The sequence below is a fragment of the Haematobia irritans genome, chromosome 4 (assembly GCF_050003625.1).
Source record: "Haematobia irritans isolate KBUSLIRL chromosome 4, ASM5000362v1, whole genome shotgun sequence".
NCBI classification, from domain to species: Eukaryota; Metazoa; Arthropoda; class Insecta; order Diptera; family Muscidae; genus Haematobia; species Haematobia irritans.
The window spans coordinates 132,248,920-132,274,236 of record NC_134400.1 but is presented as its reverse complement, the minus strand read 5'-3'; the positions used below and the strand labels follow the sequence as shown (position 1 = coordinate 132,274,236).

The window sequence follows — 25,317 nt, the reverse complement described above, 5'->3', positions numbered from 1 at the left end:
AAGTAATTCGATTGTGGATGACAGTCTTTCGTAGAAGTTTCTACGCAATCCATGGTGGTGGGTACATAAGATTCGGCCTGGCCGAACTTGCGGCCGTATATACTTGTTTTTGTTTCAAATAGGTTAGCAACAGAGTAAAAATTAATGAAGTGGTACAAATTATTAAAATTTTGTCGAAAAAAATATTAAGTCTATTTTAGAAAATTTGCGAATTTTTGAAAAGTTGTAAGGTCAAACGTTTCAGACAAGCATTAGAATGCATTAAAACTTAAAAAAAATATATATATGAAATTATGAAAAATTTTTAATACACATCCAAAACACTGAATTCGGATCACACCTTAAGAAGTGATGAAAATTCAGTGCAATGCCCAAACACAATAGAAGAAAAGAAGATGAGAAATTGGCTGCTGAGAACATCAAACCATGGACGGCGCTAGGTCCCTACTTGTCGTTTACACGTTTGGTTCGAAACATTAAAATGCAAATAAAAAGAAATTAAGAGTTGGAAATATCTTGTAACAAACGGGAAAGTATAATTTTTAATTTATTGCTCAAAATTTAACATTATGCAATTTAGAAAATTAAGGTTTTCATTTAAAAAATGCAAATAAAACAAGTATATACGCCCGTAAGTTCGGACAGGCCGAATCTAATCTGCCCTCCACCATGGATTGCATAGGAACTTATACTAAAGACTGTCATCTACAATCGAATTACTTGGGTTGCGGTAACACTTGCCGATGGCAAGGTATCTTAAAACTTCCTAACACCGTCTTCAAAATTGTAAGTTAGTCCATACGTGGCATACATTAAACTAAAATAAGTAAGTAAAACCTAAAGTCGGGCGGGGCCAACATTTGTGTTACCATATATGATTTATATCTGAAACGATTTGGATACAATTTTTTTTACTTCTACAAAATCGCTAGAATTAAAAATTAAATCGGCCAACACCCTGAGATGAAACACAATCTTAGTAAAACAAAAGTCTAAAGTCGGGCGGGGCCGACTATATTATACTCTTCACCATTATGTAGACCAACATTTGTGTTACCATATCTGATTTGTATCTGAAACGATTTGGAGACAATTTTTTTTTACTTCTACAAGCTAGAATTAAAAGATAAATCGGCCAACACCCTGGGATGAAACACAATGTTAGTAAAACAAAAGTCTAAAGTCGGGCGGGGTCGACTATATTATACCCTTCACCATTATGTAGACCAAAATTTGTGTTACTATATCTGATTTATATCTTAAACGATTTGGAGACAATTTTTTGACCTTCTACAAAATCGCTAGAATTAAAAATTAAATCGGCTAACACCCTGGGATGGAACACATTGCTAGTAACAAAATATGGGAATTATAAAGTTAGAGCAATTTAGCATTTATCATTTATCGGGCGATACATATATATTCGAGATATAGGACAATTTGAGTACAATTTACAATGTTTGCTACTCAGCAGTGGCAATTTTACAAGGATATTGGTTAAATCTCGCCAAGATATGTGGTCTATTGTGGGTTGTGATATATTACTTGGGCGATATTTCTACAAGTCGGAAGTTTTATTTAAAATTCGACCATTCTATGGAAACTTTGGCATTACAGTGTGTAGGATATGTCTACGATATGGGGAAATCATTACAGAATTTTGTGTAAATTGTGGGTATTTTGGCCATATTAGATCAAGATGACACACTTAAATAGCATATTAAATGAATTCTCTGTGGAATCTATCGAGTCAATTTGAGGAAATTTCCGTTGAATATGGGTCTAAAATATGAAACAGTCTACCATATTTCCCCAACTCTGGCGTACATATACACTCAAAAAAAAAAGTGAACTTTCTATTTCACTAAAGCCAATTCAACTATATTTTAGTTCATGAAATTATTATGTTTGGAGAAAGTTTCGTTTAATCTAATAATTTTTTACGTACGCTAGTTAAATTAACTAAAATACGGGGAATTAAGTATAAAGTTTAACTAAATTCGTATTTCTCACAAAATAGTTCATTATTTCTTTAAATTTGCAAATTTTACTACAAAAGCGTCCATCATGAACTTCATATATCACTAAAGACATTCTTTTAATTTTGAACTCCAATTTTTTCCTTCAAACTACAAAATTTTCTTAAACAAGTGAAGAAAATTATTTATGTCTAATAAATTTTCTTGAATTTGTCGAAAAATATTTACTATATTTGTTATATCGGCATGATGCCAGCGCTTCTAATACTGTTTAGTTAAAATTTTCTAAAAATATTCAAAATTTTCTAAAATTAATCAAAAGTTTTCTTGCTGGTGGGTTCACTGTTTTTTCAGTGTATATGGGATCTATATCTAAATATGAACCGATTTTGACCAAATTTGACATGCATAGTTAGAATAATAATCCTGCTATCTTAGCAAAAAACGTAAATGGGAGAATATTTTTGGCCTCCGTGGTAATATGGGTGTAAATCGGGCGAAAGATATATATGGGAGCTATATCTAAATCTGAACCGATTTCAACCAAATTTGGCACACTTAACGATACTATTAAACGTACTCTTTATGCAAAATTTGAAGCAACTCAGGGCAAAACTCTGGCTTTTGAAGCCATATTAGTGCAAATCGGACAAAAGATATGTTATATATGGGAGCTATATCAAAGTCTGACCCGATTTGAACCAAATTTGGCATGCTTAACGATACTATTAAACGTACTCCTTGTGCAAAATTTGAAGCAAATCGGGTCAAACCTCTGGCTTTTGAGGCCATATTAGTCGAAATCGGACGAAAGATATATATGGGAGCTATATCCAAATCTGAATTGATTTTAACCAAATTTAGCACACTGAATGATACTCTCCGTACGTACTCCTTGTATAAAATATTAAGCAAATCAGGGCAAATCTCTGGCTTTTGAGGCCATATTAGTCGAAATCGGACAAAAGATATATATGGGAGCTATATCTAAATCTGAACCAATTTCAACCAAATTTAGCACAATGAACGTATTGAACGGACTCCTTGTGCAAAATTTGAAGCAAATCAGGGCAAAACTCTGGCTTTTGAGGCCAGACAGACGGACATCGCTAAATCGACTCAGAATTTAATTCTAAGACGATCGATATACTATACGATGGGTCCCAGACTTTTCCTTCTTGGCGTTACATACAAATGCACAAACTTATTATACCCTGTACCACAGTGGTGGTGAAGGGTATAAAAAGGCCGATTTAATAATATAATAATTCAGTTTGACAAAATTTTCTATAGAAATAAAATTTGGACAAAATTTTCTATAGAAATAAAATTTTGACAAAATTGTCTATAGAAATAAAATCTTGACAAAATTTTCTATAGTAATAAAATTTTGACAAAATTTTCTATAGTAATAAAATTTTGACAAAATTTTCTATAGAAATAAAATCTTGACAAAATTTTCTGTAGTAATAAAATTTTGACAAAATGTTCTATAGAAATAAAAGTTTGGTAGATTATTTTTAGTGATCGGCCTATATGGACCAATTTTTGCATGGTTGTCAGCGGCCATATACTAGCGAAATGTACCAAATTTCACCACGTATCAAATTTCAACCGGATCGGGTGAAATTTGCTCTTCCAAGGGGCTCCGGAGGTCAAATCTGGGGATCGGTTTATATGGGGGCTACATATAATTATGGACCGATATGGACCAATTCCTGCATGGTTGTTAGAGACCATATACTAACACCATGTACCAAATTTCAACCGAATCGGATGAATTTTGCTCATCCATGAGGCTCCGGATGTCAAATCTAGGGATCGGTTTATATGGGGGCTATATATAATTATGGTCCGATGTGGACCAATTTTTGCATGGTTGTTAGAGACCATATACTAACATCATGTACCAAATTTCTGTCGGATCGGATAAAATTTGCTTCTCTTAGAGGCTCCGCAAGCCAAATCTGGGGATCGGTTTATATGGGGGCTATATATAGTTATGGACCGATGTGGACCAATTTTTGCATGGTTGTTAGATACCATATGCCAACACCATGTACCAAATTTCAACCGGATTTGATGAAGTTGACTCCTCCAAGAGGCTCCGCAAGACAAATCTGAGCGTCGGTTTATGTGGGCGCTATACGTAAAAGTGGTCCGATATGGTTCATTTCCAATACGGTTATGACCTACATCAATAACAACTACTTGTGCCAAGTTTCAAGTCGATAGCTTGTTTCGTTGGGAAGTTAGCGTGATTTCAACAGACGGACGGACGGACGGACATGCTCAGATCGACTCAGAATTTCACCACGACCCAGAATATATATACTTTATGGGGTCTTAGAGCAATATTTCGGTGTGTTACAAACTAAATGACAAAGTTAAATACCCCCCATCCTATGGTGGAGGGTATACAAATTACAAGCCAATTTCCTATCTTCTAAAGTTTATTGTCTTTGGCAACGGCTGTTAAAATTGTGGACATCCGCCCTATGATAAATCCATGTTAAAATCATCGCTTCTGCGCCAATTTTGAACCACTTCCTGATCCAAAAAGAACATTTGCACTACTTTTTTGACGACGCTTTTTTTGCTGGGATATTCCAGGGGAACTAGAATCTGTTGGTATGCCTCTGGCTACCTGCAAGCTCTTACTGCGTGAACTTTCAGCCTGAATTATCGAAAAAGAAAATACAATTCCTCGTATTTCGCTCTGTTTTTTACGTTTCTACTTTGAAAATCATTCAACGCAAAATGTTTGGAAACCTACTATTCACTCAAAAGTGCCCAGAAAAATTTGCAATATATTTTAATTTAAAAAAAAATTGCAGTTTTCCCAGACATTCGTTATTAATAATTATCATATAAAGAATCATACTCACATCACCAAATGTCATATCAATTGTTCCACTGGGTCCAAATTTGCGACGACCATCCTTGCAATTTGTTGGCCCTTTAACAAACTCAAACAAACCCTCGAAATTTAAAGCATCCGGATCATCGAGAGTGGTCATGTTGTAGGCCGTAAAGTGTACTTCCACATCGCGACTGGTGGATGTGTATTCGACGGGCAAGTGTGATGTATTGGACGAATTGCAAAGGCATCCGCGTGGCAATAAAATCGTGTCATGATATGGACGCTCGAATATCTGCAAGAAGTGAACATCGCATGAACATCACCGATTACAAGAATAATAAGGGTAATAAAAATGGGGAAAATGAATAACATACATGCAATGGATGGTTATGGACCATTGACTATAGGTTGGCACTCAAACATACACTACAAAGTATCCACTTCAAAAGGGCACACGGTCCCATCCTCCTCCATTGATGACACGCAGACACTTTGTTCTCAAGCTTTCACACAACAACAACGTGTGTGTGTGTTTAAGGGTGTATTACCCATTTCATGTTCCATAATCATACCATTGTCCATTCATTCGCATTAACATGCAAGCTTACCTCTACTTTGACACTGGTATCTCCATAACAGAATGACCTATTTATGTCCTCATCCACACGTGACATGCAATGGCGATTCATTGTGGTCACTTTGCGTAATTTGATGCGTACCCTTTCGCCACGCATCCCCTCAAATTTGTAAATGCATTTAAGGTTTCGTGTACCTCCACGACCAAAGAGGAAAATGTTGCGTACACTGCGAAAAATAGCTGGATCTTTGCGGTCCATCATACTGCTGACGAATTTACGATTGCAATCCAATTCACCGCCTCCCATGGGTATGCCATCTTGGTGTAAATCAATGAATTCGTATTTAAGCTTGAATTCCAAGGGCCTAAAAAGGTTACAAAAAAAGAGAAAGGTTAAAAATATTGAGCGAAAATTTTGTTTTCATGCGATTTCCTTCCAATTTATATACGCCCTTCAAGTTCCCAAACAAAAATATCAGAAGTAGTGCTGGTCCGGCATTCATATAATCATAAGAAAATAAAAGTGCAACAAAAAATACTGATAAAAAGGAAAAGTGAAATTGGAAAAAAATTTTTGGTTTTTTAGTTTTTTAAATTTCTTCATCCAAATGAACTTCCAAGGCACAACTTCTAAAGCAATGCAAAAGATCCAAAAATGGAGTACTTCCGTCCTATGACAAGCCCATGTAAAATTCATTGGAAATGATCCTAGTTTGCACTACTTCCGGATCACAAATTGGGGATCCAAGTTACTTTTTTGGAAGCTCTTTTTTTGCTAGAGTTGTGCGCGTGACATTAACGAAGCAAAATGTTTATTTACGCACGCTCATGCACGACACGTGTGATATCCAATCACACTCACGCATACTCACGAAATGAACAGCAGTACTCACGCACGCTCACGCTTCTAAAGACTCGCGCTCACGCACGATTCACGACAATTCACGTGATTCACGAGACTTACGACATTTCTCCATCGGGAGTGAGCAAAGGTAACAAAATTCAAAAATAGAATATAATTTGACAGCTAAATTATTTCATTTAACATACGAGTAAGAATTAAATCTTAAGAATTAAATAAAAAATGATAATAAAGATAATATAAATATAGTTAATCAAGATCATCTTACAATTCTATTAATTAAAGAAATTTCTCAGAATCACCTTCTGAGTCGATATAGCGCTTGGTGTCCGTCCGTCCGTCTGTCCATGTATTTGTTGTTCACAGGATTCCGGCCGCAATTATTAACCGATTTTGATGAAATTTGGTACAGGGAGTTTTTTGGGCACAAGGACGAACGCTATTGAATTTGGAAGAAATCGGATCAAATTTAGATATAGCTCCCATATATATGTATCGCCCGATTTCGACAAATGGGGTCACGTTGCGCGTTTTTTTACACGGATCGTCACCAAATCTGGCAAAAGGTAATCTTTTCCATCGCCTTTCAAGTCTGCAAAATTTCATTCAAATCGGTTCAGAGTTAGATATAGCTCTCATATATATGTATCGCCCGATTTTCCCAAATTTGGCCACAAAACCTTTATTTATCAACCGATCTTACTCAAAGTTGGCTAAATATAATCTTCTACAGCACTAATTATATGTGCAAAAAATCATCGAAATCGGTTCAGATTTAGCTATAGCTCCCATTTATACAGCTGCGCTCAAAATAATAGTAGTAGCAAATAAATTAAAGCACCATCGTGATTTACAGTTTTTGTCGTAATATTGGTACTGTACTCAGTGTTTTTAGGTTGCCGAACATACACGGATGAAAAAGACTGTTTTTCATATGTTTGGCTATAAACATTATATGTTTCGAACACAAATTTTTAAACACAATATTTTTGAGTGCAAGCATATAATGTTCATAAACTAGCATAACATGTTTGGGACATATATGTTAATATGTTAGACATATTATGTTTGGGACATAAAATGTTTGTAAATATAATATGTTTGGATGCAAACATATATTAATTTAGAAATAGCCTATAAACATATATGTGTTTAGTAGCTTGGAGCGCTATTTAACAGGGAGCGATATTGAATTAAGTTGGTGGTTGTTGCTTGTTATTACAAAATTAACATTTTATTTTTCCTTGGGCAATTGATCAGCTACTTCTTTGATCCTTACAAACTGTGTGGTCCGCTGTTCGAATCCCCGTCCGGCAAAAGGTAAAATTAAAATAAAAAAAATCATAAAATTGAATAATTTCGTTTTCAATGTTTGTATTACAGAAAAAGGTGCTAAGAACTAAAAAATCTCGTGGAAGTGAGAAAGATGTCGGGGAATATACAATTGGGCAAAACAAAATTTTGAGCATTCAGGTGGAAAACCTATGTTGTTAGCACCTATATTACCTGTTTATTTTCATAATTCATTATGATTGTAAATATATAAATAAATAAATAAAATTTTGAGCACAATATTGTTTGGGAGAATTTTTTTTAAGCATATAATATTTTTGGGTGCAAAATGCTTCCAAACATATTATATGGTCACATAATAACATATTGTTTTTTGGAAGACAACATTATTGAATTTTGATGCAAAAATACAAAATGTTTGGAACTTAGACTACCCAAACATATATTGTTTAGACCAATATGCTTTCAAACATATTATATATTGGTAGAGATCAAACATATAAATGTTTGGGCAATACCCAAAAATGTATATGCTTGAAGCAAAATATGTTTGGGAGTATATGTTACAGAAGCGATTTTTTGTGAGGGTGTATAGACGGGATCCTCTTCAATCATAAAGCACCATTTTTGACTCATCCATCCAATGTTCCTCCATTTCTGTACTGCACCCAGAGAAGGAATATGATCACCTCAAACATGTTTAAAGAGCACCATGTTAATTTTTCACAGCGACCATGTAGCATTTTTGTCGCAAAAATATTCTTTTCTCGTCAAACATAACATGCTTTGCGAAATCAGATACATAATTTCCGAGAAAAGAACATGGTTTCGATAAACATGCTACAAGCTTTCCGTGAAAAAGTAGCATTTTGCTTTTGAAACATGGTTGTGGTGATCATATTCCTTCTCTGCGTGTGGGGAATGTTCCTCCATTTCTGTACTGACCAATGGAAATCCTCTTGGTCATACTTTATTCTTTTCGATACATGTTTTTTTGAAAGGAGAGTGACTTTTCTTGGACTATGGACAGCTAAATTATTTTCGTCTTTTAATTGTTTGTAAGCTAGCTTATAACCCTTTTATTTGTTTTGGAGCTTGCAAAGGGATTCTTCTTATGTCGATTTTTTTACAACAACAATAGCATCAGAAGTTAAACCAACGGTATTTTTTTATTATGCACACTCCAAACAATGATATAGTAAAAAACAAAGATAAAATAAACCTTAAGTGGAAGGAATAGAAGAAGCAGAAAAAAAATTCAGCACAGCACTACTATTATTTTGAGCACAACTGTATGTACCGCCCGATTTTTCTAAATTTGGCTATAAAACCCTTATTTATCAACCGATCTTACCCAAATTTGGCTAAATGTAGTCTTCTATAGCACTAACTATATGTGCAAAAAATCGTCGAAATCGGTTCAGATTTAGATATTGCTCCCATATATATGTATAGCCCGATTTTCCCAAATTTGGCCATACAACCCTTATTTATTAACCGATCTTACTAAAAGTTGGCTAGATCCAGTCCTCTATAGTACTTACTATATGTGCAATATTTCATCGAAATCGGTTCAAATTTAGATATAGCTCACATATATGTATCGCCCGATTTTGAAAAATTCGCCCTTATAACCTTATGTTTGACCATACAGGCCTCATTTCTTAGATCTTACTCAAATCTTGCACAAGGTAACCTTTTGTGGTATTAATCAAATTGGTTCAGATTTAGATATAGCTTCCATATATATACATCGCTCGATTTTCCCAAATTTGGCCATAGTACTCTTATTTATTAACCAATGTTACTCAAATTTCAAATTTTGATGTACTAGCCGATCGTACTTATACGTACTTGTAGCTCTTACATAAGAATATTGCTCGATTTTTACAAATTTGTATTTATTGCCCACACTAATTTAACGATTTTCTCGTTTTTAATAATGGGCTCAATATTAGTGGCATACTAGCTCCGTAGGCGCAATATCAACACAGCCAGTGTTGCTAGAATTAGGGGAAATTTCCTATATGTAGGGTTTTTCTAATATTTAGCGTCTTGTAGGGACGTAGGGCCACAATGTAGGACATTTTCACTAAACACAATTTGTAATAATTTTTACATTTTGGTGGCTTGATCTTTAACAATGTGTGGTAAACTTTATTCCTGTACAAAATTTTGTCAACATTTTATTTCTATAGAATATTATGTCAAAATTGTATTTCTATAGACATTTTTTTCAAAATATTATTTCTATAAAAAATTTTCTCAAAATTTTATTTCTGTGGAATTTTTTCTCAAAAATTTATTTCTATAGAATTTATTGTCATAATTTTATTTCTATAGAAAAATTTCTCACAAAAATTTGTTTACAGAAACTTTGTCCAAAATGTTATTTTTATAAAGATTTAACAAAAAAGATTACTAATTTGGGTAGAATTCTACAAACTGTGGCAACCGTGGATGTAATACAAATTTATATTCTAAGTTATATACGTTGCATATTCATGTTTTAAGATAATACAGTACTTAGAACCATTTTTGTTTTGAAAATTTTTTTTTTAAATTTAACGAAAAATATAGTAGGGAAAATTGTTTGGGAATGTATGGGAAAGTAGGGAACTTTTTTTGTCCTCGTAGGGTAAACCGAATATTTTCCCTGGCAACATTGACTATGAGCTATAGTCAGATTGACACAAAGCACCCATTGACATGTACCCCTTAATTTTCTTAAATATGCAACTGCGGTTTATCTCCCAGACCTATATGTTACCCCACAAATGCTTATGATTACTAATTCTGTAATGGTGGTTTAGGGTATGATATAGTCGGCCCCGCCCGACTTTCTACTTTACTTACTAGTTTTTTCGTGAGCGTGATTTTGCAAAAAGTTTATTCACGCACATTCACGAACCGATTTTACTTCTCACGCACGACATATCTCTTTAAGTCCCATTTACGCACATTCACGAGAGTTCCTTTCGATTTTGTTCACAACTCACGTGATTCACATGTGTCACGCGCACATCTCTAGTTAATACTACACGAAACCGAGAAATATGAATGACAAATCTCCACCATCATTCATAGTGCAATTATTACATGTCCCATGGTATTTATCACAACGAGCCACAAAGCAAGAATTCCTTATTCAGTTGATTTCATTTATTTACCTTAAAACTGTTGATTCGGTGTTCTTGAGTTCAAGTGTTATTGAATCACCACTGGACACATAACTCTCCGATACGGTACAAGGTCTGGCATAGGTCTCATTAATATTAGCCCGGTCACATGTTCTGGGAACGGTACCTCGACAATAGCGAGCTATAACATTTGTAGTATTTTGGGCATATTGTTGCAGGGAAGGATGGACAAGATTTGTTTCAGTTATGCTACAAGAAACGAAGAGTTTTGTTTTTAGATATTTTCACAAAGTTATATTATCACACTGGCTTACCAATTTAAATCCTTGCATACAGGTGGTTCTCTCATTGCTCCATCCCATATTCGTAACATGCCACTGCAATCCTCTTGTGTTTGTAATACCCCAATGGCACCCACCGACGTTTCATCCATTTGTCCGAATTCTGGATCTAAGTTGAATTTTAACATGGATATCCAAACCTTAAAGCGTGATGGAGGTGCATGTATACCCTGGGCATTAGTTCTTCGCGATAGGCTTAAATGATCGAATGTCTTGAAAATGCCCACACCTTGCAAATGATATAGACAGGTGGTATTGGGAGCCAATGAGTGTTTAGGATTTTCCAAAATACCACGTCCGGCTCCTCTTATCCAAAATTCACAAGGTTTTTTATTTTTCGTATAGGTGGGTGATTGGATGTCAACGAAAATTACTTCAACCTAAGAGAGATAGGAAGAGAGTGAATTAGAAGAGAACCTCTTTGTATAGACAACACCAAAGGTATTTTTAAGAACAAAATGTGGCATCAAAACTCTGGGTTTTGTATAGAAAGAGAGGAGATTTACAATCGAAAAACACCAGAAAATAATAGGTTGGCTGATAAGTCCCCGGTCTAACAAAGAAAAACACATTTTTTTGTCAAAATTCGTTTTTATTATTCAACATAGTTCCCTTCAAGAGCGATACAACGATTATAACGACCTTCCAATTTTTTGATACCATTTTGGTAGTACTCCTTCGGTTTTGCCTCAAAATAGGCCTCAGTTTCGGCGATCACCTCTTCATTGCAGCCAAATTTTTTCCCTGCGAGCATCCTTTTGAGGTCTGAGTACAAGAAAAAGTCAGATCTGGAGAATACGGTGGGTGGGGAAGCAATTCAAAGCCCAATTCATGAATTTTTGCCATCGTTCTCAATGACTTGTGGCACGGTGCGTTGTCTTGGTGGAACAACACTTTTTTCTTCTTCATATGGGGCCGTTTTGCCGCGATTTCGACCTTCAAACGCTCCAATAACGCCATATAATAGTCACTGTTGATGGTTTTTCCCTTCTCAAGATAATCGATAAATAATCGCTTCGGAGACGGTTCACCGGTCGCTGTCCACTCAGCCGACTGTCGATTGGACTCAGGAGTGTAGTGATGGAGCCATGTTTCATCCATTGTCACATATCGATGGAAAAACTCCGGTGTATTACGAGTTAACAGCTGCAAACACCGCTCAGAATCATAAACACGTTGTTGTTTTTGGTCAAATGTGAGCTCGCGCGGCAACCATTTTGCACAGAGCTTCCGCATATCCAAATATTGATGAATGATATGACCAATACGTTCCTTTGATATCTTTAAGGCCTCTGCTATCTCGATCAACTTCATTTTACGGTCATTCAAAATCATTTTGTGTTTTTTTGTATGTTTTCGTCGGTAACCACCTCTTTCGGGCGTCCGCTGCGTTCACCGTCCTTCGTGCTCATTTCACCCCGCTTGAATTTTGCATATCAATCAATTATTGTTGATTTCCCTGGGGCAGAGTCCGGAAACTCATTATCAAGCCAAGTTTTTGCTTCCACCATAGTTTTTCCCTTCAGAAAACAGTATTTTATCAAAACACGAAATTCCTTTTTTTCCATTTTTTTTCACAATAACAGAAGTTGCTTCACAAAGACGCTCTCTCACAAACTAATTGACTTACATACGTCAAATTTTGACATGAATCATTTGAAGGTTGGTACTATATAAAAATAATATGCATTTAATACTAGCGACACCATCTATGGGTCAGACCGGGGACTTATCAGCCAACCTGTTATCTATAATGGTACTTTGAATAAGAGAGCTTTTTAAGGGAGTTTGTTTATAAAGCCATCACAATGGGCTGTTTTGCTTAATGCACCTTGCAGACTATAAGTTTAGCCGGACCACATTATAAGTTAAGTCCGAAGGCATAATCGATACTGCTGCATGTTTATGGGATCGATAACACATTTAGTCATCAACGAATTGTCGTATCGATTGGACACACTGTAAGATTCTTTACAAACACCGACAATCCGTCCGGAAAAAACTTACAGTCATATCTCATGTTAGCTCTCTCCCTCTATCTGTCTCTCTTTCACTTACCTCTAATTGAAATCCATAGAGTGGTAGAACTTGTGATGAACTACCCGTAAATGTGCCATACGGTGATGTGGTGAATTCCACTAATAACTCTGGACCACTAGAGACTGCCTGCGGTACAGCTTGACCACCACCACAGAATTTCAACATAATTGGATCACGCGTAGTATAGCCATCATAGACAGTCACGTAGTCCTGTAATCATGAAAATGTACATAAACATAAATGAATGAAGTGTTTTGTCATTTTGTGTCCTAGAGTATATAAGGCATCTCCCCGCACCCCCCCCAGGTTGTACCTAAAGTAACAATGAAAAGAAAAAAATCATGCACTTAAAACTCTCTTCCCAGGTGACATATTTAAGTGCGCTCTTTGTGAATTCGTGTGACAAACAGACTCACCGCACGACCATTGATGCAGTGTAGTCCATTTCAGTGAATACGTGCCCTAGTGGCAAAGTGATGACTTGGAGAAAGTAGGGAAAAAGTATTTGTTACGAAGTAAAAGGTGACAATCATTTTGCATTATTAAGTTGGGATTTACTTCTTGTTTATTTGGATACAATATCCCCATCCATCCAACATATATAACTATTTTCTGGTTGTCTACACAGAAAAAAATAAACTGACTTATTACTCTTGGAGTAGTTCGTTCATACAAAATTTGGGGATCATACACACACATTTTTATACCCTCCATCATAGGATGGGGGTATATTAACTTTGTCATTCCGTTTGTAACACATCGAAATATTGCTCTAAGACCCCATAAAGTATATATATTCTGGGTCGTGGTGAAATTCTGAGTCGATCTAAGCATGTCCGTCCGTCCGTCCGTCCGTCTGTTGAAATCACGCTAACTTCCGAACGAAACAATCTATCGACTTGAAACTTGGCACAAGTAGTTGTTATCGATGTAGGTCGGATGGTATTGAAAATGGGCCATATCGGTCCACTTTTACGTATAGCCCCCATATAAAGGGACCCTCAGATTTGGCTTGTGGAGCCTCTAACAGAAGCATATTTCATCCGATCCGACTGAAATTTGGTACATGGTGTTGGTATATGGTCTCTAACAACCATGCAAAAATTGGTCCACCTCGGTTCATAATTATATATAGCCCCCATATAAACCGATCCCCAGATTTGGCTTGCGGAGCCTAAAAGAGAAGCAAATTTCATCCGATCCGGCTGAAATTTGGTACATGGTGTTGGTATATGGTCTCTAACAACCATGCAAAAATTGGTCCACATTGGTCCATAATTATATATAGCCCCCATATAAACCGATCCCCAGATTTGGCTTGCGGAGCCACAAAGGGAAGAAAATTTCATCCGATCCGGCTGAAATTTGGTACATGATGTTGGCATATGGTATCTAACAACCATGCACAAATTGGTCCATATCGGTCCTTAATTATATATAGCCCCCATATAAACCGATCCCCAGATTTGGCTTGTGGAGCCTCTAAGAGAACCATATTTCATCCGATCCGGCTGAAATTTGGTACATGGTGTTGGTATATGGTCTCTAACAATCATGCAAAAATTGGTCCACATCGGTCCATAATTATATATAGCCCCCCATATAAACCGATCCCCAGATTTGGCTTGCGAAGTCTCCAAGAGAAGCAAATTTCATCCAATCCGGTTGTAATTTGGAACATGGTGTTAGTATATGATCTTTAACAACCGTGCCAGAATTGGTCCATAACGGTCCATAATTATATATAACGTTCTCCAGATTTGACCTCCGGAACCTCTTGGAGGAGCAAAATTCATCCGATCCGGTTCAAATTAGGAACGTAGTGTTAGTATATGGTCGCTAAGGACCATACCAAAATTGGTCCAATCACACAAAAATTGGTCCATATCGGTTTATAATCATGATTGCCACTAGAGCCAAAAATAATCTACCAAAATTTTATTTCTATAGAAAATGTTGTCAAAATTCTATTTCTAGAGAAAATTTTGTTAAAATTTTATTCCGTTCATAATAAAATTTTCATCATTGCTAAAATTTTATTTCTATAGAAAATTTTGTCAAAATTTTATTTCTATAGAAAATTTTGTTCAAATTTTATTCAGTTCATAATCAGGTTGCCACTCGAGCCAAAAAATAATCTACCAAGATTTTATTTCTATAGACATTTTGTGAAAATTTTATTTCTATAGAAAATTTTGATATAATTTTATTTCTGTAGAAAATTTTGTCAAAATTTTATGTCTACTTTGTCAAACTGAATTATATACGTATTGGATCGATCTTTTTTGATTTAATATATACCACGTATGGACTTACATACAATTTAGAAGATGGTGTTAGGAGGTGTTAAGATACCTTGCCATCGGCAAGCGTTACCGCAACTTAAGTAATTCGATTGTGGAATGCAGTGTTTAGAAGAAGTTTCTACGCAATCCATGATGGAGGGTACATAAGCTTCGGCCTGGCCGAACTTACGGCCGTATATACTTGTTTTCTGATTCAATCACGAAATTAATTTATTCAATTATTTTTTTAATTTTTTTAAATGTCACGAAAACATTGTGTCAATCACAATCTTAATTGCACATTAAAAATAATTGATTAAAAAATTAATTGATTTTATTAGAAAATTTCAATGATTCAATTAAAAATATAATTGATGTCGACTTCAAAACTCAATTAATTCATTATTCATTAAAAACGTAACTATTTTCAATAACTTTCTTAACCGACTTAGTGTTTTTAGCTTGATTAAAAAATGATTGTTTGAAATAGATTATTTGTTAAAAATTAAACAATTTTCCATTGCTTTTTTTAATTGACTCATTTTTCTAAGTTTGATTAAAAAGTTAATTGTATCAATTATTTTTTTAATTAAAAATTTTAAAATTTTCAATCATTGATTTAATTTAGCCACTTAATTTATTAATTGATTGATTTTCAACTTCAATCAACTTTTTAATTGGACATTTTTTTGTGATATTTTTTCTGTGTAGGAAAATTTTCTTTGGTTTAAGTTAACATTGATTTCATTTGTACAGTTATGGAATTTCATAAAAATTTTGAAGCAAGGAAAGTTTAGAAAAATATGAAATTACGTTAAAACCAAAAAACCTTAAAAAAATGAATTTAGTTTCACCTTAACTATGGAGGTTTTTCTCTGAGTGCTTTGTATATAGCATGATTTTCAGTGAAATTTTTTCCTTAGTTAATGTTGTCTCCTGTCTTTTCATATGTTTTCTATTTGCGACAACGACGTGACATTTTGAAATCAGGGGGGAAAAGCACATGAAGATTCATATGGAAATCTTAGGGATCCACAAGAACTTTAGTTGATATCTGACATGATGATAATGATATATGAAGTGTACATGCCAAATATGTAAATAACTACACGTAAAAACAAATCTTTTTGTCTTCAATCATGATATTAATTTATCTAAATAATTTTTAATTAAAATGCCTTGAATCGCTGAAATGATCACCTGAAGAGATCGCCAATCAGATCAAAGTCAATTAAAAAAATACTTTATACAATCAAATTTTGTAACTTATTCTTATTTTAATTAAAACAATAGTTGCGACAATTACTCAATTCGCATTCGTAGTTTAATGATAAAAACATATTTGACCTCACCACAATATTTTTTTGGAAAGATCAAAAGGTTGTCCATAATGATTGGGAAGCTAGTTATTTCTGATTTCCAAATCACCATCACTTCCCTTTATTGGACGGTTTTAGTTATTATAGACTATATTCGTAAAGCTTTCTTCTATTTGTTGACAATGAGTTTTAAATAGATTAAGAACTTCCCATAAGAATTTTGGTATTGAGTCTGAGGCGAAGATGCGGTTAATCTAGGCTATATAAAATCAAACCAAAGGCTCAAATTCCTCGAAATAAATTTTAGCCTTGATGTAGGTCGAAGGGTATTGCAAATGCCATATCGGACCACTTTTACGTATAAAGGGTGATACGGTCAAAATTTGGTCAAGAGAAAACGCGTGTAAATCGGTGAAATCGTTTTTTAAAAAAATCAAATAAAATTTATTTTTCAAGTTCAATTAGTATAAAATTCAGGAAAAATATTCAGTTAGGCTTTCGCTTTTCCAAATCCGAATTGCCGGGCCTCACGCTTGACACCTGCCATCAGATTTGGTACAGCCACCTTGTCCACCTTCTTCGCCGCAGAAAGCCAGTTTCCTTGAACTGCTGCTCGTCCTTAGCAGTTTTTTTGGCCTTCTTTAGGTTCCGCTTGACAATAGCCCAGTATTTCTCAATTGGACGGAGCTCTGGCGTGTTTGGAGGGTTCTTGTCCTTGGGAACCACCTGCACGTTGTTGGCGGCGTACCACTCCATGGCCTTTTTACCGTAATGGTCAGATGCCAAATCCGGCCAAAACAGTACGGAACAACCGTGTTTCTTCAGGAAAGCAGCAGACGTTTATTTAAACACTCTTTCACGTAAATTTCTTGGTTGACAGTCCCGGAAGCTAAGAAAATGCTGCTTTTCAAGCCACAGGTACAGATGGCTTGCCAAACCAGATATTTCTTTGCGAACTTTGACAGTTTTATGTGCTTGAAAATATCTGCTACCTTTCCCCTTCCTTTTGCCGTATAAAACTCCTGTCCCGGAAGCTGCTTGTAGTCGGCTTTGACGTAGGTTTCGTCGTCCATTACCACGCAGTCAAACTTCGTCAGCATCGTCGTGTACAGCCTCCGGGATCGCGCTTTGGCCGTCGTATTTTGTTTATCATCGCGATTTGGGGTCACTACCATCTTGTAAGTCGATAGTCCGGCTCGTTTTTTGGCTCGATGCACGGTTGTAGACGATACATCCAGCTTATTTGCGGCATCTCGGAGAGAGAGGTTAGGGTTTCGCTTGAAACTACCGGTAACTCTCTTTGTCGTCTCAGCGGCTTCCGGTTTTAGATTTCCCCCCGATCCAGACTTCCTGGCTGTCGACAAACGTTCCCCAAACACTTTAATTACATTTGTAACGGTTGATTTGGCAACTTTTAGCGATTTTGCCAGCTTTGCGTGCGAGTAGCTCGGATTTTCGCGATGCGCGAACAAAATTTTGATACGCTACTCTTCTTGCTTGGACGGCATTTTGACAACTGAAGAGTGAATTCCAAAATCAAAATAGGAGCAACATTCTACACACACACACCTTCAAAATGAGGGGTGTTCAGGTTTTCAGGTTTGAAAGAAATACGTCAAGTTTATATTGACCAAATTTTGACCGTATCACCCTTTAGTTATGCGTGCCAAATTTGGTTGAAATCGGTTCAGATGTAGATATAGCTCCCATATATATGTTTTTCTGATTTCGACAAAAATGGTCCAAATACCAACATTTTCCTTGTAAAATCGCCACTGCTTAGTCGAAAAGTTGTAAAACTGACTCTAATTTTCCTAAGCTTCTAATACATATATATCGAGCGATAAATCATAAATAAACTTTTGCGAAGTTTCCTTAAAATTGCTTCAGATTTAAATATTTTCCCATATTATTTTACTAACATTGTGTGCCACCCTAGTGCATTAGCCGACATAAATTTTGAGTCTATAGATTTTGTAGAAGTCTATCAAATTCTGTCCAGATCGAGTGATATTTAAATGTATGTATTTGGGACAAACCTTTATATATAGCCCCCAATACATTTGACGGATGTGATATGGTATCGAAAATTTAGATCTACAAAGTTGTGCAGGGTATAATATAGTCGGCCCCGCCCGACTTTAGACTTTCCTTAATTGTTTTTTTTTTTCAAAATTGTGTAATTAATTTAAAATGTATTTCCGGCTGAACTTTTTTTGGGGATTTCAGCTTATGTTTGTCATTTTCCACAACTTTGATAAGTGCTGAACCAATAATCCATCTGCAACTGCAGGTCGTTAATCGGATTACCTGAATTGCTTTTAATCGATTTCACTTGCAAAAAAAAAATAACATCCGCTTCCGTTAACTAAGAATAAACATTTACCCACAACTAGGAATGAGCAAACGTATCATACGCATCCCCCTCCACCCACCTTGATTGTCTATATGAAAGGCCATAAAATAATCCATACACATTAGGTGACGATGGCTTTGTTAAATTGGAGAATTTTTTTCTCATTCGTTCAAATACACACACATACATAAAACTCAATCTATGAGAACATTGTATATAAGGGCCGATTGAAAAAGGTTTACAAGAATTAATATATCCCAGCAAAAAAATTAATATATCCACCCTAGTGCAATAGCCGACTTAAATTTTGAGTCTATAGATTTTGTAGAAGTCTATCAAATTCTGTCCAGATCGAGTGATATTTAAATGTATGTTTTTGGGACAAAGCTTTATATATAGCCCCCAACACATTTGACGGTGATGTGATATGGTATCGAAAATTTAGATCTACAAAGTGGTGCAGGGTATAATATAGTCGGCCCCGCTCGACTTTAGACTTTCCTTACTTGTTTGTTTTGTAGTTAAGATACAAAACAAAAATCAACAAATTTAAAGACACATTCATTAATTTTCAAGAACTTTTCAGAATTATTAAAGCCAAGTTGGACTTAGTCAAACAAAATGTTCTTTCACGTTAAGATACCCATTTTTAAGTCGAAACACTTAATTATAAGCACAAAATACTTCATTGAAAAGTTTATCGGCCTTTGGAGAAGGAAAAACACTTTATAGCAGAAAAATGAGTCTTCTATGCTAAGCAAAATTCGTATTTTAAGGAAAGGAAATCGTTGACCTCACGATAATATTGTATATCAGTGCAGGCAAGTTCTCTTTGCCTACCAGATGTAACAATGTCACGATCTATATTTTAGATTTGCTGATCAAAATAAAGAGCAAATTGAAGGGAGACAGAAAAGGCAAAATTACTTCGCTGTTGTACTCCAAGCACACTGTTCACTGATTTCAAGCCATTTTCAAATAAAAACATTTTCTAGGAAGCTAGATTTAAATTTTGGACACACCCTAAGTTTCATAAATTTTCCTTGGCGTGACCTCCTGCACCCCACCCATGTGGACATATAAGACCACATGCTTATTTATTCTGATCCAAATAACCAATGACAGGTTTTGGTAATCCATGACTGTTGAATTGATGGTTGGATTTCTATGTTGTTTTGTTGGACGTTTGGATGACATTCCTTTCGCCACAGGAGTTTAGTGTATACAAAATTGATTGTTTTGGTTAAGAAAATTGATTCGCATGAATGTCATCGCAATGGCACACGTCTGTGTATTGGGAATTTGGTTTATTCGCATTGCCGTTGATGTTCTGAAAGGATCAATGGATAGATAACAGTGACATTGTTGTAATGACACACAATTAATATTTACCTTACATCTTTTGGGATATTTTTTGTGTGATAAATTGCTGACATTGTCATTGGTATTCGTACATACATACATACATACATAGAGAGGGGAATTCAATGGTATATTCTTGACTATTGTATATATGAAACCACCAATATGAATGTGTTATATATCTAAGATGTGTGTTTAAAGGCAAGAATTTGCAGAATTCTATTAAGCGAGGGAGACATAGCTGTCATTTTTATTCATCGAAAATACTAGATATGGTTTCATATCTATACAGGGTGGCTAAAATAATAACAAGTATATACAGCACTAAGTTCGGCCGGGCCGAATCTTAAATACCCACCACCATGAAGCAAATATTAGGGTTTCCTTTGAAATTTCAGGAAGGCTTGAGGACTTGAGGACACTTCCCGAAGATAAATTTAAAGACTTTACCTATGAGGACTATATCAGATTCTGGATTTATAAGAACCATTTTCGTTTGAATTTTAGAGGATGTTCTCTTGTAAGTGTGCAAGAAAATTAAAAAATAACGTCTTGATTTGAAATCTTAAATCTGTAGAAGTAAAATCTGAAAATTTTACATTGAGTTTCAAGCAATTTTCATGATCAGTGCGCCTTCTACACCCTCAAGAAGTGAAGTCGGTCTATATGGAGGCATTACCAAATGGACCGATAAAACTTAATCCGATACACGTTTTGGTGAGCCTAAAATAACAGAATATTTACAATTTCAGGCAAATCAGATAAAAACTACGGTTTCTAGAAACCCAAGGAGTTAAATCGGGAGATCGTTCTTATGGAGGCTATACTAAAATATGGACCGATACTCACCGTTTTCGGCACACCTCTTTATGGACCTAAAATACCTATAAATTTCCAATTTAAGGCAAATTGTATATAAACTACGGATTCTATAAACCCAAGATGTAAAATCGGAAAATCGGTCTATATGAGGGCTATACCAAAATATGGACCGATACTCACCATTTTCGGCACACCTCTTTATGGTCCTAAAATACCTCTAGATTTCCAATTTCAGACAAATTGGATAAAAACTACGGTTTCTATAAGCCCAAGACCCCAAATCGGGAGGTCGTTTTATATGGGGACCATACCAAAACATGGACCGATATTCACAATTTTTGGTATTTGTGGTCCTACAATACCTCTAGATTTCCATTTTCAGGTAAATTGAATAAAAACTGCGGTTTCTATAAGCCCAAGAAGTAAAATCGGGAGATCGGTCTATATGGGGGCTATACCAAAATATGGACCGATACTCACAATTTTTGGCACACGTATTTGTGGTCCTACAATACCTCTAGATTTCCAATTTCAGGTAAATTGAATAAAAACTGCGGTTTCTATAAGCCCAAGAAGTAAAATCGGGAGATCGGTCTATATGGGGGCTATACCAAAACATGGACCGATACTCACCTTTTTCGGCACACCTCTTTATGGTCATAAAATACCTCTAGATTTCAAATTTCAGGCAAATTGGATAAAAACTACGATTTGTATAAGCCCAAGACCTCAAATCGGGAGGTCGATTTATATGGAGACTATATCAAAACCTGGACCGATATAGCCCATCTTCGAACTTGACCTGCCTGCAGACAAAAATTGCTTCATTATTGAAGACTGTAGCGTGATTACAACAGACAGACAGACGGACTGACGGACATCGTTATATCGTCTTGGAATTTCTCCCTGAAATTGGAAATCTAGAGGTATTGTAGGACCACAAATACGTGTGCCAAAAATTGTGAGCATCGGTCCATGTTTTGGTATGGTCCTCATATAAACCGACCTCCCGATTTGGGGTCTTGGGCTTATAGGAACCGTAGTTTTTATCCAATTTGCCTGAAATTGAAAATCTAGAGGTACTTGAGGACCATCAAAAGGTGTGCCGAAACTGGTCCGTATCGTTCCATGTTTTGGTATAGCCCCCATATAGACCGATCTCCCGATTTTACATCTTGGGTTTATAGAATCCGTAGTTTATATACAATTTGCCTTAAATTGGAAATTTATAGGTATTTTAGGTCCATAAAGAGGTGTGCCACAAATGGTGAGTATCGGTCCATGTTTTGGTATAGCCCCCATATAGATTGATATCCCGATTTTACTTCTTAGGCTTCTAGAATCCGAAGTTTTTATCCAATTTGCCTGAAATTGGAAATCTAGAGGTATTTTCGGGCCATAAAGAGGTGAGCTGAAAACGGTGAGTATCGGTCCATATTTTAGTATAGCCCCCATGAGAACGATCTCCCGATTTAACTCCTCGGGTTTCTAGAAACCGTAGTTTTTATCCGATTTGCCTGAAATTGTAAATATTCTGGTATTTTAGACTCACAAAAACGTGTATCGGATTAAGTTTTTATCGGTCCATTTGGTAATGCCTCCATATAGACCGACTGCACTTTTTGAGGGCGCACTGATCATGAAAATTGCTTGAAGCTCAATGTAAAATTGCCAGATTTTACTTCTCGGGTGAAAATCTACAGATTTAAGATTTCAAATCAAGACGTTATTGTATAATTTTGTTGCACACTTACAAGAGATGTTAATGATTCCCCTAAAACTCAAACAAAAATGGTTCTTATAAATCCAGAATCTGATATAGTCCTCATAGGTGAAATCTTTAAATTTATCTTCGGGAAGTGTCCTCAAGTCCTCAAGCCCTCTTGAAATTTCAAAGGAAACCCTAATATTTGGTTCATGGTGGTGGGTATTTAAGATTCGCCCCGGCCGAACTTACTGCTGTATATACTTGTTTCAATTACACTTCCCTTTTTGTGTTCACATAAAACCACGTGGCACTTCTGAATAAATAAATTAACACAAAACACAGCACCAAAGAACAATCAACACACAACTGACGCGCAAAATGAAAATCGTGTGTACCTGGTCAATGTTTTATAAAATTCTTTTCGCTGCAAAAAAATTAAAAAATAAATCGTCACGAAAACAATGTACATGGCCTTTTTGGCCATTTAATGACATGTCTATACGTAACCTATAAAAATACTTTTTTCCCTGCAAAAAAGTCAAAAATGTAATGGTCAGTTACATGATTTTCCCGACCATGTATGTAATGGTCGCAAAACCACTTTTCGACAAAAAGCTTGAAACTCTAATTCCCAACAGTGAGGCGTGGTGTACACAGACCCTGGGGAATAAAAGATATATAGATTTCTATACTGATGGCTCCAAATTGGATGGATATGTGGGTTTCGGAAAGATTACCTAATCACTGTAGTGTTTTTCAGGCTGAAATATTAGCAATAAGAGAAGTGGCGAATTGGCTGTGAAGTAATGTTCCAAAAAATGTTGGCATTAATATGTACTCAGACAGTCAACCTACAATAAAATCCTTTGACTCTGTGTTCCTTAACTCGAAAACGGCCATCGACTGCCGCAAATCTCTCAAGGAGATGGCTGAGCAGTACAATATTCACCTAATATGATATAATATGATAGATTTCTACACTGATGGCTCCAAATTGGATGGACAAGTGGGTATCGGATTATATTCTAAAGATCTGGAACTTCGAATAGTGAAAAGATTACCTAATCACTGTAGTGTTTTTCAGGCTGAAATATTAGCAATAAGAGAGGTGGCGAATTGGCTGAGAAGTAATGTTCCAAAAAATGTTGGCAATAATATATACTCAGACAGTCAACCTGCAATAAAATCCTTGGACTCTGTATTCCTTAACTCGAAAACGGCCATCGACTGCCGCAAATCTCTCAACGAGATGGCTGAGCAGTACAATATTCACCTAATATGGGAGCCTGGCCATAGGAACATACCGGGGCACTGCGAAGCAGATGAGTTAGCAAGGCTAGGAACTACCTTACATATTCCAGGGGAACTACAATCTGTTGGTATGTCTTTGGCTACCTGCCAGCTCTTATTGCAAGGGTTGTAACGACACCAAGCAAATATGGCCCCATTTAAACTTGAACCGCACACTAGATATGTGTTCTCAAGACGTCAGATATCACTTCTGATATCTACTATAACGGGACGCTGCCTGATAGGCGATTTTGCAAAAACTATTGGTGCCAAGTATAATGACTATTGTATGAGCTGCCATGGTGCGGAGGAAAAGGAATCAATTAAACACCTCTTGCGTGAGTGTCCTGCATTTTGTGTAAGACGTGAGCGAATTTTAGGGGCATATAGCTTTAGATTACTGGCGGACCTGCAAAACGTTAACATAAGCAGTCTATTAATGTTTTTGGAACAATCTGGTTGAAAGAAAATAAGAAAATAATAGTAAAGGTTCAGTGGTTAAAACTATAAGTACCCATATGCAATTGGTACTTTTAGTTAAATGTGGCATCACAATGGACTGAATAGTCTAAGTGAGTCTGAAACTTAATCGGGCTGCCACTTTAACCTAACCTTCTATCATTTAAATAATAGAACATGTTTGCGGCATCTGAGAAACATTTAAATGCTTATTGCCAACATATATTTTTCTCCGCTCGAAAATTATTTTTACAAAGACAAAGTACATGGTTTTCGCGACAATTACATACTCTAGATAAGCATTAAATGGATGCGGCAACCAGGTCCAAACATGGTTTTTCTGTGCGTGTATACTGCCCACAAAAACTTGTATCGGATTTAGTTTTTTGAGGTCCATTTAGTAAGGCCTCTATATAGACCGATTTCGCTTCTTGAGGGTATAGAAGGCGCACTGATCATGAAAACTGCTTGAAATTCAATGAAAAATTTCCCGATTTTACTTCTCATAATCATTTAAATAATGGGGGTAAAAATCTTCAGATTTTAGATTTCAAATCAAGGCGTCATTTCATCATTTTTCTTGTACACTTACACGAGATGTTTATGATTCCCCCAAAAACT

General features: G+C 35.8%; 1 protein-coding gene across 1 annotated transcript in view; it reads right to left on the bottom strand.

Moving 5' to 3' along the window:
* The window catches only part of LOC142233787 (uncharacterized), a 200,879-nt gene that overhangs the window by 12,902 nt on the left and 162,660 nt on the right, over positions 1 to 25,317 (bottom strand). Inside the window, exons 8-12 of the mRNA XM_075304817.1 lie at positions 13,114 to 13,305; positions 11,029 to 11,435; positions 10,745 to 10,963; positions 5,451 to 5,784; positions 4,868 to 5,134 (exon numbers count right to left, since the gene is read on the bottom strand). Of these exons, the coding sequence (XP_075160932.1) occupies positions 4,868 to 5,134; positions 5,451 to 5,784; positions 10,745 to 10,963; positions 11,029 to 11,435; positions 13,114 to 13,305 (1,419 nt within the window). The remainder of the gene's footprint in view (positions 1 to 4,867; positions 5,135 to 5,450; positions 5,785 to 10,744; positions 10,964 to 11,028; positions 11,436 to 13,113; positions 13,306 to 25,317) is intronic.